This window comes from Mytilus californianus, unplaced genomic scaffold (assembly GCF_021869535.1).
Source record: "Mytilus californianus isolate M0D057914Y unplaced genomic scaffold, xbMytCali1.0.p SCAF_9, whole genome shotgun sequence".
NCBI classification, from domain to species: domain Eukaryota; kingdom Metazoa; phylum Mollusca; class Bivalvia; order Mytilida; family Mytilidae; genus Mytilus; species Mytilus californianus.
In genome coordinates this window covers 77,432,384-77,445,858 of record NW_026262745.1, presented here as the reverse complement: position 1 = coordinate 77,445,858, position 13,475 = coordinate 77,432,384, and the positions used below count along the sequence as shown (strand labels likewise).

The window sequence follows — 13,475 nt, the reverse complement described above, 5'->3', positions numbered from 1 at the left end:
GCTGCATAAAACTCCTTACAAATATAGATTTATTTCGTCTTCAAGCCATTGTTCCACTACTAAACTATCTATTGTACTTACAAGTACACTTGGTACACTCAGAAACCTGATAATAAATTGTTCAAATAAGGCCTTTGAAAATAGTGGAATTAGTTACTTTTGGAGTGACAAAAATTCGTTGGAAGTACTTGATAAATTGCATGCTTATATTCATTTGGTGATTTCGAATCTTTTAAAAGTTTTGATTTTTCTACCCTATATACCACGTTGCCTCATAATCTTATTAAGAAAAAAATCACACACCTGATTAAATGGGCATTTAAAAAGTCGGAATGCGAATATATATGTTCAAACTCTTTTAGGTCATTTTTTAGTAACAACAAACAAAACAACTATGTCAATTGGACCTGCTTTGATACTATAACTGCCCTTGAATTTTTACTAGATAACATTTTTGTTCTCTATTGAGATTCCGTATATCGTCAGTTTATCGGAATTCCCATGGGGACTAACTGTGCACCACTTATTGCGAACCTGTTTCTGTATTGTTATGAGTTACAATTTATGACTAAAATCAGCAAAAACTTATCGAAAAAACATCTAATTCAAAAATTTAATAACACTTTTAGATATTTAGATGATATATTGGCTCTCAATAATGACGACTCCAGTATGTACACTAAAGTGATTTATCCTGCCGATCTGACTTTAAATCAAGCTAATACTAACAATGAACACTGCCCTTTCCTGGAACTTGATATATTTATCTTTAAAGGGAAACTTAATACCAACATTTATGATAAAAAAGATAATTTTTCATTTCCTATTGTTAATTATCCATTTTTAGATAGTGACGTTCCCTTGTCACCATCTTGTGGTGTTTATATATCTCAACTTGTTCGATTCGCTCGTGTATGTAACAACGTATTTGATTTCAACGAAAGAAATCTCTGTATTACTGAAAAATTATTACACCAGGGTTTTCGATATCACAAACTAGTCAAAACATTTACTAAATTTTATCATCGGTACAAGGACATCATTCGTAAATATAAATCAACATACAGACATCTTATACGTTCAGGTATTTCACATCCAATATCTTATGGTTACATTCTTTACAAAGCACAAAAATGTCGGCATTCACCTCAAAAGCTAACCAAACCTTTATACAGACTTATTTGTAAAGGATATAATTACGATACTGTTGTCAAGTCATTAAGGATTGCATATTTTGTTATTAATATTGATTCACTCATTTTGTCTTTGCATCGGAAATAAAAACATTTATTCTAAAACCAGTTGTTGGCATGATACGGGTTATGTTCTGCTCATATTATTTATGATGGTATGATACAAAACCCCTAACGGGAGGGATTGTACTTGATTTTCATATGATGAAGACATAATCTTTCAATCAGTTTAATTGAGGTTTAGAGCTGGCATGTCAGTAACTACTAGTAGTCCTTCGTTCATTTATGTATCATTGTCATTCTGCTTAGTTTCTTTTGTTTCCTATTCTTACATCGGACTCGGACTTCTTTTAAACTGAGTTTTACTGTGCGTATTGCTATTTGTTTCTTTATTCTACATTGGCTAGAGGTATAGGGGAGGGATGAGATCTCACAAAATATGTTCAACCCCGCCGCATTTTCGCGCCTGTCCCAAGTCAGGAGCCTCTGGCCTTTGTAAGCCTTGTATGTTTTTTAATTTTAGTTCATTTATATGTTTTGGAGTTTAGTGTGACGTCCATTTTCACTTAACTAGCAAACACTTTTATTTAGGGGCCAGCTGAGGTCCACCTCCGGGTGCAGGATTTTCTTGCTGCGTTGACGACCCATTGGTGGCCTTCGGTGTTGTCTGCTCTTTGGTCGGGTTGTTGTCTCTTTGACATATTCCCCATTTCCATTCTCAATTTTATTCAATGATGTTGAAATGGCTTATAATTTTGAAAACATAGTATATATTAGTCGCACTATCTTTCAGTAACTGCAAATATTTCTGGACAGTATTAATTGTCTTTTGTCTTTCCACTAATTTTCTTATTAATATTTTTGTTTGTTTTTTTTCGCATATCTTTTTTTTTGTTTAGTACTGAACTGATAAAATATGCCCCTTTTTCAATTGAATTCTTTGATGTTTTTATTGCTGAACTGTTAGACACTGTCCGGGTTTACAGAGGAGTTGTGGTTGGTTGATGTCTGCCAACATATCTTTCGTTTATTGATTTTACATATAACATATATAAGAAGCCGATGTTTTTTAATGTTGAAATGCATTTGTAATATCAAAATTGTTAAATATTATACGATTTCAATATATAATTTGTTTAACCTGATTTGTTCTTTTGAATATATTTGTATATCAGATTCGAACCCTGAAAATACCACGGGCATTACATTTTCTTTTTTTTTTTTTTTATATTATTTCATGTAGTGTATTTCTACAAAGTACTCTCTAACATGATTTTCTAAAATCCGTGTAAGGTATATCACTTCGATCCTAAAATATAACAATAAAGAGATGTGGTATGATTGCCAATGGAACAATTATCGGATAACGTTCGATGAAACTGGATGTAAGTAATTATAGGCGACCGTACGGTCTTCAACAGTGTGAAAAAATACATACTGTATAGTATGCTTTAAAAGACACCGACATGAAAAATATGAAACAGTTCAATAGAATAAAACTAACGACATAATTCATAACAAAACAATTTTCGAAAAACAAATATGGCCAACCTGAATCAACGACATCCACCGAACTATGATCAGGCACATCAAGAATGTGGCGGGGTTAAACATGTTAGTGAGCGCTCAATCCTCCCCTTTGATTTTTAAAGACTGCAGTTTCCTCTAATTGTACCCATGTTGACGTGAATGACTTCGAATCCGAATATATAGCAATTTCCATTTCATAATTATTTAAATTTCTGGATACGTAGAATATTCTAAATATTAACGGGTTTTAATTTGTTCCATTTGATACATCTTGAAAACATTAAATAAACGTAGATTACAGTTGAATTGTGTTCATTTATGATCTTTCTGTTCAGAAAGAACGATAAACATGAAAGCACTTTTATTTTTAATATCAGTTTCACTCATTTTTCTGTATCACTTAGGTCTAGCAATACACAACTGTTGGTCGCATTGTCAGGTGAAATGATTACAAAAATGAGTTTGAATTGTAATATGTACCTCGAGCATTGCAAGAAGGAGATAAAAAGACAGGCGAAAGTTACCAAAGGGACATTCAAACTCATAAGTCGATATTAAACTGACAACGCCATGGCTAAAAAAGAAAAGTCCAAAGACAAAAAGCAGTATACAAAACAAAACGATCGAAATGGGATCGTATGCAGTAAAGTTGACACCTATTTCGTTCATGTTTGTATTTATTGTTTTTTGTTCAAACCCGACATCGTTTGATTTCTGAAAGTTAATATGGATTTTCGTCTGATTATCCCAGGTTGATATATGGAACATGCATACAACTTACTATTTAATTATCTGTTTTAGAGGTGTTAAATCAAATCAATTTTTAAGCAACGTAACTTATTAAAATCAAATTAGCATTGATGAAAAGATTCCAGTTTTTTTTGTTTTTTTTTTTATTTTCATATTTATTTTGGCGATAATGAAAACATGATTAAGATTGAAACAGAATGAGACAATCTGTGTTCCTATGATTTCAGATTTACTGCTTTGAATATTAGTTGTAAAACAGCTTCACGAAGAACCCAAATGCTATTCTACATATCATAATTATACCATTGGACGATAAACTCCTTTTGAAATTAATGTCAACATTGATCAATGTCTCGTTTTCTATAATGATATGAATATGCATCATTTTCTTCTTCAAACATACACTTATGACAAACAGGACAACATCTATTTTGTTATTGTAAATATTCGCTTTCTTATTATAATATTATGCTAATGGCTCGGTACTTATACATCCCGCCATTGTGTTATTGTGCTATTGCCGTTTTGTATTCTTGTCTTTCATGTTTGCTTAAGTATTTTGTCTTTAGAATGTCTATATGCCATTTTGTTTTTCTTTGTTGAAATAGTGATTTTTTCATAGTGATTTAGATTATATTAGAGTGTTAACTGCTGTGGGGTACAGCATAAAAATTTTAACCTATCATGTCTCTTTATTTATGTTTTTTTTGCTCATACATTGTTGTCAATATAATGAAATTCTATGCAGCTTTCATACAAGTGTGAGGTTTTGCTAGCTATAAAACCTAGATTAATCCACCATTTTCTACATAAGGAAATGTATGTACCACGTCAGGAATATGGCAGTTGTTTTGAATTCCCTTGGTGTTCGGTATTTATGTTATTTTAATTTTCAGTTGCTGAGTAAGAACTTGTAAAAATTTTAAACTTCCTCTATTTTTTAATACGGCGCTGTTATAAATATTTTGTACGTATAAACTATATTGTTTTTGTAGAGATAAGTGCTTTACAGGTACTGAATTTTATTGAACATTGATATTAAAGGTACATTTTGTTTATTCACTGATCATGGTTAAACAGTTGGGATTGGTGTCGAAGTTAAAACTAACAATTCAAACCTCTCTGTGTTCATTATGATTTTGATACAAGATCTTATTCATCTTATTAAGAGCTTAAAATGTGTATACAGTCTTAATGGAGACACATTTAAACCGTCTTCCTAATTTCTCACATGCTATTGGTTACTTTACATGATAATGTGTATGAATACAAAAAAAAATGATTGCAATCTCGTTGAATTTCACATACGTTTTTGAACAGGTATATATAACGTACAAAGTGTCATTCAATACTCATAACTGTGACAAAATCTCCATACTGAATCGGACTTTGTCAAACGGCGAAGGATCGTTAGAGTGCTATGGAGGATGCGTTGACACTTTGGTATCTCCTTTGTCCTACTTCTGCATAGAGTACAGTGAGGATGACGACTGGACATATGGCCAAAGGACATTGAATGTCACATTTCCATCTACTTCAGATAATATATACGTATTTGGGTAAATATTATATGTATTCACATGTGTAGGCAGTATATGCATTCAGTATAACGTTCATTGTTGATTTAATTTGCTATTTGTGACGATATATCTGAAAGGGGTATACTCAATATAATAAGACCACAGCACGAAATGTTCGAAAAAAAATTACTGAAAGTATAACCTCACATCATCATGAATGTGTAGATCACTAAAGTTGCTTCAGTTTCACAGCTCTTTTTTTAAAAGCATGTTACGATTTAAATAGTAAGCTATCCAGTACACCTGCTAATATATACCTGCATGTTTAAATGGCCTAAATCGTATTTGGCGTAACTTTTTTAACTTATTTGTTAATGGTTTGAACGCAATTTGGTGAGTCTAGACGTACAAAACGAGAAGCCGGAAATCTAAGTTTTTTCATACTTGTATAGCAGATACATGTACTATTTGAATATTATAAATGATATATAATTCTAAAGATACAGAGGCTGTTGTTGGGCTACTCTTGCTGACGGTGGAAATAGTTGGTCTTTAATAGCAACAGCAAATTTAACCATTCGGAAAGATAATGGACGAATCAACTCTTCACCAATAGCTGCGATGCAACCATTTGTTACAGTAAATAAAAACTGTATATTGTCATATGCCTTGAGAATTCCAGGTAAGCGAGTGTTATATCTTTAGATCGTTTGGTCAATTCAATTTGTCGATTACGAATGTTAAAACACATCAAGTGAAAATACTTATTTGTATGGTAATGATGTTTTTCGATTAACTTGTAAACACAGTTTACTAAATGTCCGGTTCAAATATTCACGATGATATTTAATGACAACAACTTCATATTTGATGCAGATTACTACCTACAGAATACTTAATCTGCAATCTTATGGCTCCTTTTAATAATCACAATAGCCGTAGGTACATGCATGGTACCACTCGACTACGATTGCTGATATATAGTTACTAATTATTGACACTCTTGAAGCGCTTTATTGACAATTCTTGTTAATACATATGCATATAAATTAAGCAGCTGCTTCTTTGACAAAAAACCTCATTCATATGCAGTTTGTTGTATTGATATTTTGTTATTTTATTGATTTTATTTTTGAACATTTTTTATTTGGAGTGGTTCTGTTAAAAAATAAAGTATCACGTTCAACATTCATCATTTCCGAATCATACATCACTACAATACAATAAAATAAAGCGCTATAATTATATAGTAATACAAAAATTACAGAAAAACAAATTTGTAACAACTATAACAACGAAACGAAAAAAATGAATCAAACACTTTTTTGAAGCATAAGGACTTTTATTCCAGATATAAGGTTTGAACATTATTCGAAGTTTAATTTTGTTTTGTGATATGTTGAATTAAACCAGTATACGTTTGTGGCTATAGCACCATAATTATAAAATGTAAAGTTGACATCCATTATTCTAATGACACTTTCACGTGTTACGTGCACATACGTACGTATGTTTTAGTTTGTATAAAATATGCTATCAGTGTTTTTCGTTTGATCACAAGTGGTCCAAATAATCATTACTTCAACATTGAACGAACTCTTTATTGAATAAAGTCTAATGTGACAGCCACAACCATAAAAACACTTGTCTGACAGTAAAATAGAAACACCAAATTATTATCATTATCCTCTTCGATTAAAATCTAAAATACTATTTTGATCGAGAATAAAAAAACAATGATTTTTTTTTTAATCCGGGTACAAAGTATGAACTTCATTTTTTGTTCTATGCCGTTGTGACTTCCATTACCAACAACCAAACACGCACGGATATAGACAAATTGGTATTACAATTAGAAATTAACATATGTATACCTAAAAAATTAAAGTACAATGGATTCATCACGTTACCTTTGGTGGCATAATAGCGTGTAACTGCCAAAATCTTGGTTATACAAAATGTCTAACGGCTATGATTGAATATGCTCTCTGCACAATTGCAGACTCAATCGGTAACATAACTACTATATTTTTAGATATATTTAGCTCTTTGTCGAATTTAGTTCTCTAAAACGTGTTTGTTTGTTTGTTTGTTTTTTCATTTGTTTTTCCACTTTTGTTTAGTTTTATTTCGGTTTCAGTTTTCTTAGTTAAGCGACACAATAAGCGAACTAGTAGGTCAAATGGAATTGACAAAAGTCATACGTTCTGAGAGTCACGATCGAGGGAATGTAAAAGGAAATAATTACATTAGAAAATCAATAATAAAAATATTTATTTTGACAAACAGATTTTATTTAAATCTCGTTGATTTTGAAAATTCCTCTGATCTCACATAAATAGTTCACAATCTCTAATAACAACATTGCACACATATAGAATTACACACTCCGGTATACGTTTCAAGATATGTTATTTTATATGAAGCATGGTCTATTTCGAGCTACTCATGACCTTAAAAATATAGCTTTTTTGGTTTTGGTGAGAGTATGTGCATTGCATCATACACTGTTGCATTCCTAATGTTTTGTTTTATTACTATAGATAAAATTGTAACAAACACTGATGAGTATACTAGCATATCTCCAGTTGATATACAATAGCTGTAAAAACAAGTTTATTGTCATAATTTTTTCCTTTTTTTTTTTGTCGATTAAGTAGCGTCAGATACTCTTTCGTTGTGTAAGTTGAAGTAATTGCTGATTTTCTAACCTATGTTTTTTTTCGGTGTTAAAATTCGAATACTCACAATAAATTAGTGAATTAGTCATTTTGTTTTTGTTTTAAATTTGAGAATTCGGATTTCAGTTCAAGACGAAGACGGCGATGTTGTAAGATGTCGGTGGGCGACCAATTCCTTAACGGATGAATGCGGAGGCGTATGCTCCATATTCAGAAACTCCGTTTTGGATCAGGTAGTGTGAGCGTTTTATTGTCATTTTGTGAAATGCTTAGATTTCAACCTGGTATACTACCAAATTGTTCCCGAAAGCTGTACCAAATAAAGTTAACATGCACTACTGTTAAATATATTCTTTCAGCGAACAAGTATTTAGACAATTTTACCCATATCCAATTCAAAGTGTTACGGTGGGGTTCTCCAGGGTCAGTCTTATGTTTACATTTCGTCGCACTTATTGTGGTGTCATGGTTTAACAGTAAATTGTCAGTCCCTTTCGACTAATGAGTTTTAAAATGTTACATGGTATCGTTCGCATCTTTTTTAAACATTAACAAATAATTCAACAAACAATAAGCTCATCATAGATACAAGGATAGAAATTTTGTACGCCAGACGCTCGTTTCGTCTACAAAAGACTCATCAGTTACGCTTGAATCAAAAAAGTTAAAAAAGGCAAAATGAAGTACGAAGTAAAAGTGATACATATGGAATATAATATGCATCTTGTGGAGATAAAGTAGTCCAAGTATTCCAAGTACTGTATTGCAAAAGAGTAACAGACCGTAACATTGTTACTTGACAAATACACAGTTTTAACAAAACATCGTATACTGGGTATTGTATTTTTTTTATTTTTCAGCCAAATTGTATTCTATATATTAACGAAATACCTTCGACTGGTCGTTATGCTGTTGCTCTTCAAATTGAGGACTTTGGTGAACAACAAGATAAAATCGCACTAAGCAGTATACCGTTACAATTCATTATAAATGTTATTGATGGTACTACTATGTGTGATAACAAACCAAGAATAGAAACACCAGTGATAGAGATTCCTTCAAATACGATGTATCATCAAACTATTATTGCAACATCAACAGGTTCACAGTAAGTAATAATAGCTCTCGTAAGATAATGGACCATGTAAAAGGTAAACGACAGGGTTTAAGTGAATATTTTTATTTTAAATCGGAATGCTTCAGATTCGTACAATCACGTTCCCTTTTCACGAATGTGACCTACCGAATTAGACTATTTACCGGATTTGTAATAACATTAGCAACACGATGGGTGCCAACTTTCAAGCAGGGTCTTACAACTTCGGAGCATCTGAGATCACCCCCAGCTTTTGATGGGGTTGGTGTTGCTTAGTCTTTAGTGTTGTACTATTATATGTCTGTTTGTCTTTTTCTTTTTTAACCATGGCGTCGTTAGTTTATTTTCAATCTATGAGTGTGAATGTCCCTCAGGTATCTTTCGCACCTCTCTTTTCAGACTAAAACGCGCAACGTAAAATGAGTATGAAAACACTGAAGCAGTTAGACTTCTGCATGTATTGGTTTCTGTGACGCTTAATTTTACCAGAAGATATTGTTGACTTCGTGTTGTTTTTTGTTCGTTTTTCTTTGTTGTGTTATTAGGACATTTTTTCAGTAAATGCATTGATTACGTCAGTCATGTTTTTAATTTGCATGTGTTTAGCTCGAATAGTTGCATGTCTTGATGATATTGTTTAAAGAATGGAACCAGAGAGATCTGCCAATCGTTCAATGGTCAGTACTGTACCCTGCCTTTTATTATTTCATTATGAGTAACGAGACAAGCGAAATATTTCAAACATTTTAAATAGATTTGAGTTTTGGTTATGTGTTTGTCTTTTCGGTTGATAAGAATAAAAGGAGACGAGGGATAAACGACAAAGAGACTGTAAAAACAAAAACATAAGGGACAACATAAAAACATCTAGAAAGTCAAACAAGTAAAACGTGTCTTCATTATTAAACTTTCAAGTCTAGGCAATAAATAAACTCATGATAGGTACCAGGATCGAAATTTTGTATTTGCACCAGACGCGCGTATGTTGTGAATGATAGGACAAAGAAACGTTTCTTGTCTAATTCGAAAAAAGACAAACGCAACTGTGTTAGTGTTATAGTCTATATTTTTATTTGATGGTAATACATAGTGCATAAGTTAGGTTAAATGATAGTGAAAAAAAATGAAATCCCTTAAAAAGTACATTCAATTTGGTACTTGAAACATGCACTACAATTTACAGCCTCTTAAATAGAAAACCGTCTCTTAAAGCAAAGACATATGCTTGTAAAACCAAGACAAGATAGCTACTCTGGATATTTTGTAATGTTGTCTGGAAAGTTATTTATAATAATAATAATAATAATAATAATAATAATATCAAACAATATGTAATGATAATCGTCGCCCACAAACCAATATAAATTCGTTTTTCACATTTAACGATGTTGATGCCCAATTATTACCGAAATCGCTAAACATGAAATGTGTGTTGTTTTTGTAAACTTTAAAGATTGGATCAAATTAAATACTGATTTTTTTCCCGACTTGTTTTAATCCAGTAACATGTTTCTGAGTTAGTATACAGACAACAGTTGTTTAAAGGTTGTGTTTTCAATTCATGTATCACTTGATGTTTGAAAGTTATTTTAAAGCTTACAACCGAGAGAAAAAAATATTCCAATTTTAACATGTAAAACTGGTTCACATTTGTTTTCTTCTTTTGTTTGCTTCTTGTGGGAGATAGTTTAAAACACTATTGTGACTTACCGAATTAGACTATTTACCGGTTTTGTAATAACATAAGCAACACGACGGATGCCACATGTGGAACAGGATCTGCTTACCCTTCCGGAGCACCTGAGATCACCCCCAGTTTTTAGTGGGGTTCGTGTTGCTTAGTCGTTAGTTTTCTATGTTGTGTCATCTGTACTATTATTTGTCTGTTTGTCTTTTTATTTTTGGCCATGGCGTTGTCAGTTTGTTTTCGATCTATGAGTTTGACTGTCCCTCTGGTATCTTTCGTCCCTGTTTGGTATAAAACCTTTATGACCCTCATCGATATATCATATTGGTACAAGAGTGAATATCAACTTAGTTATTAAAATTATCTTCAAATTAAAAAAAAAATGTCATTAGAAAATAGAAATATATCAATTATGGAACAGCATACAATAACAGAAATTGTACATCGCTATGATAAAATTATCAAATTTGACGGCATTGTATCCAAGGTGTATAAATGAGTGCAAGACGGTTTGTTTTGTATATACATATGCATCAGTGAGAAACGAATCTTAACTTGTCAATCTTGTAATAAATTAAAAGATGATTATCACAAAACTCCAGGTATGAAAATAATAATTAAATCAAAGCGGCTGCATCAGGCATAGGGAAAGAAGAACGGAAACTTTTAAAATTGTTTTAACAGTTAGCATGTTTGGTAAGAAAAATTTCAAGAAAATAAAGGCGTCATTGATAATAAATAGTTATACATTTGGATGTAGTAAAATATCAACCAGTAGTTGTTTGATCGAGTAAGCGATCAATTATATCATGCCTTAACTGATTAAAATGTGTTTATGTTTCTATAAGCATAAGAATGTGTTTTTTTTTGTCAAAATTGAAAGTTAATTGCTTGTTTTGAAAAATCCAAGCTACACATGTATTCCGGAGACTGATATGTAAAACTTGCTAGTTGCTGACGTCTAGATATTGAGTGTATCATGTTGTTATGACATGATTTATCGGAATAAATATTGTTTAAACTAAAAAAAATCCAACTGGATGATGCTACGCATATAATGCTCTTCCGAATTAATCTCAGCTCAACATAATATTAAAAGCATGTTTATCATTTAGAATTTCAGACGTATATATTGTATCACCGGTTGGATTCATAAAATCCGAATTGTTAAGATATAGTTCATCAAACGATAGTTGGTATGTTAATGTGACTTGGACTCCAACGGATGAAGATATTGGAATCCACATATTTTGTTATACAGCGATAGGTGTTGACAGGCAAGATATTTTTGGAGTATAATTTTAATATTATGAAAATCCAATACCGAGGAAAACTTTAAAGTAGGTTGAAATTGTAATAAAAATGTTGCGTAATAATTGCCTTGACTTTTGGTCTTTCACGTTGCCTCAACCTTGGTAGTTTTTCCGTTAATGAAAACATTTTTACAATATAAATATGTCATTAATTTTATATATTCATTGTTGTTTGAGAACAATTGAAGATAAAAAAGCTTAATACAATTAATTGTGTTGAAGAAACCATACCCAACTATGACATTCTGATGACCTTTGTCAACACTTGAAAGCAATTACGTGGGCAGAAACAAAATGTGATTACAAATATTGATAACAACAATTACTGAATATCAATTTTAGAAAGTACCTTTAGCTTACTTAAAAATCAATTTATTTTCAAATACGTGGGTTACTTTTGATTGTTTTGTTCAAAAAGTTTCAGAATGATGTTTATTCATATTAACTGACTGATGTATAAACAAAACTGACTTAAATTGTGTGTTATTCCCCAGTTGTAGTCAATGGGGCATTACGTGTTACCCTTGATCGTCCGTCCATCAATCCGTCCTTTCTTCTGTCCGTCCCATTTTTGTTTCCGCACTTTAACTTTAGATTGCCTCGCCCAAATTTTATGAAACTCGCACACAATGCTTAAAACGACATTACACAGACAGAGTTTGGTCAGTGCGTCATTAACCGTCCTCTAGAGTTTTGCAACTTTTAAACGGGAAAATTGCAAAGCTTGAACAGGGGCATTTGAGTTTTTATACACTCTCTTATTTTTTCAGGCAAGCATCAGATCAGGAATGTAAAACATTGAAAATAGTAGGTGAGAATAATAAATGAAAAAAGGCATCAATATCCCAATGAAATCTTCACCATTTACATTCGAAAAATGAACTCATTTTATAGTACGTAGATTGATAAACGGCATCTTTGAATTAAATGATTTGAAAGAAAGGGAGTTTGTGATATGAGGCTAAAAAACAACCAGTGATATAATTTAATGGTCACATTGTACTTAATTCGATGATTGTTCAGGATTTTAAAAAAATAATCACAAACACATTATGCACATGTACGACTTTATAAAATCTTATCAATTAACGAATTATTCATTCTTCATAATATGTTTAATTTCATTAAATCAACCCAATTTGTTATTTTTTTCAATTAGTTCACTATCAATCTGTTAGAAAATTCTTAAACATGCATTTCCCTTTTGCTACCGAGTATAGTACCCAATTAATTATTCGTATGATATCATCATATTTTGTTAGCTGTCTATGTCATGCTTTGTTTGTAATATATTACTTATTGTAGGGGATTAGTCCAGTGTTGGTGTATTGGTGGGTTAGTTTGTCTGCTGTGTTGTGTCGTATTTTGTTCGATTCTTCATGTACTTTATATTTTAAATATATGTTTGAAGATGCAGAAGGATGTGTATCCAATCCATGTTCGAATGGTGCATCATGTACTCAACAAATAAACGGGTATATATGTAAATGTGATGTTGGTTTTACTGGCATATTTTGTGAAACAGGTACTATTTTAAAATAGAAGTAGTTTAGACTGCATACATAACTATATCATTGTTTGATTATTTTGCTTTAAAAGTAAAATTTTTTTTTTTAATTTCGAACATAGGAATAGTTCTAAGTACATTATTATTCTTGTGAATAAAACAAATATTGTGATTAAATTATATGTAGAAATCTGTTTA

The 13,475-nt window shown here is 31.6% G+C and overlaps 1 protein-coding gene across 11 annotated transcripts in view; it reads left to right on the top strand.

Annotated features, from left to right (window-relative positions):
• LOC127716301 (uncharacterized) overlaps positions 1-13,475 on the top strand; it is a 78,278-nt gene that overhangs the window by 58,501 nt on the left and 6,302 nt on the right. For 3 of the 11 annotated variants that reach the window (XM_052222467.1, XM_052222462.1, XM_052222472.1), the window contains exons 4-8: positions 7,801-7,907; positions 8,535-8,782; positions 11,573-11,734; positions 12,541-12,581; positions 13,182-13,295. The exons of 1 other annotated variant lie outside the window; for it this stretch is intronic. In XM_052222467.1, the coding sequence (XP_052078427.1) occupies positions 7,801-7,907; positions 8,535-8,782; positions 11,573-11,734; positions 12,541-12,581; positions 13,182-13,295 (672 nt within the window). 7 more of the 11 variants (XM_052222470.1, XM_052222465.1, XM_052222466.1 and 4 more) reach the window with 6 other exon arrangements.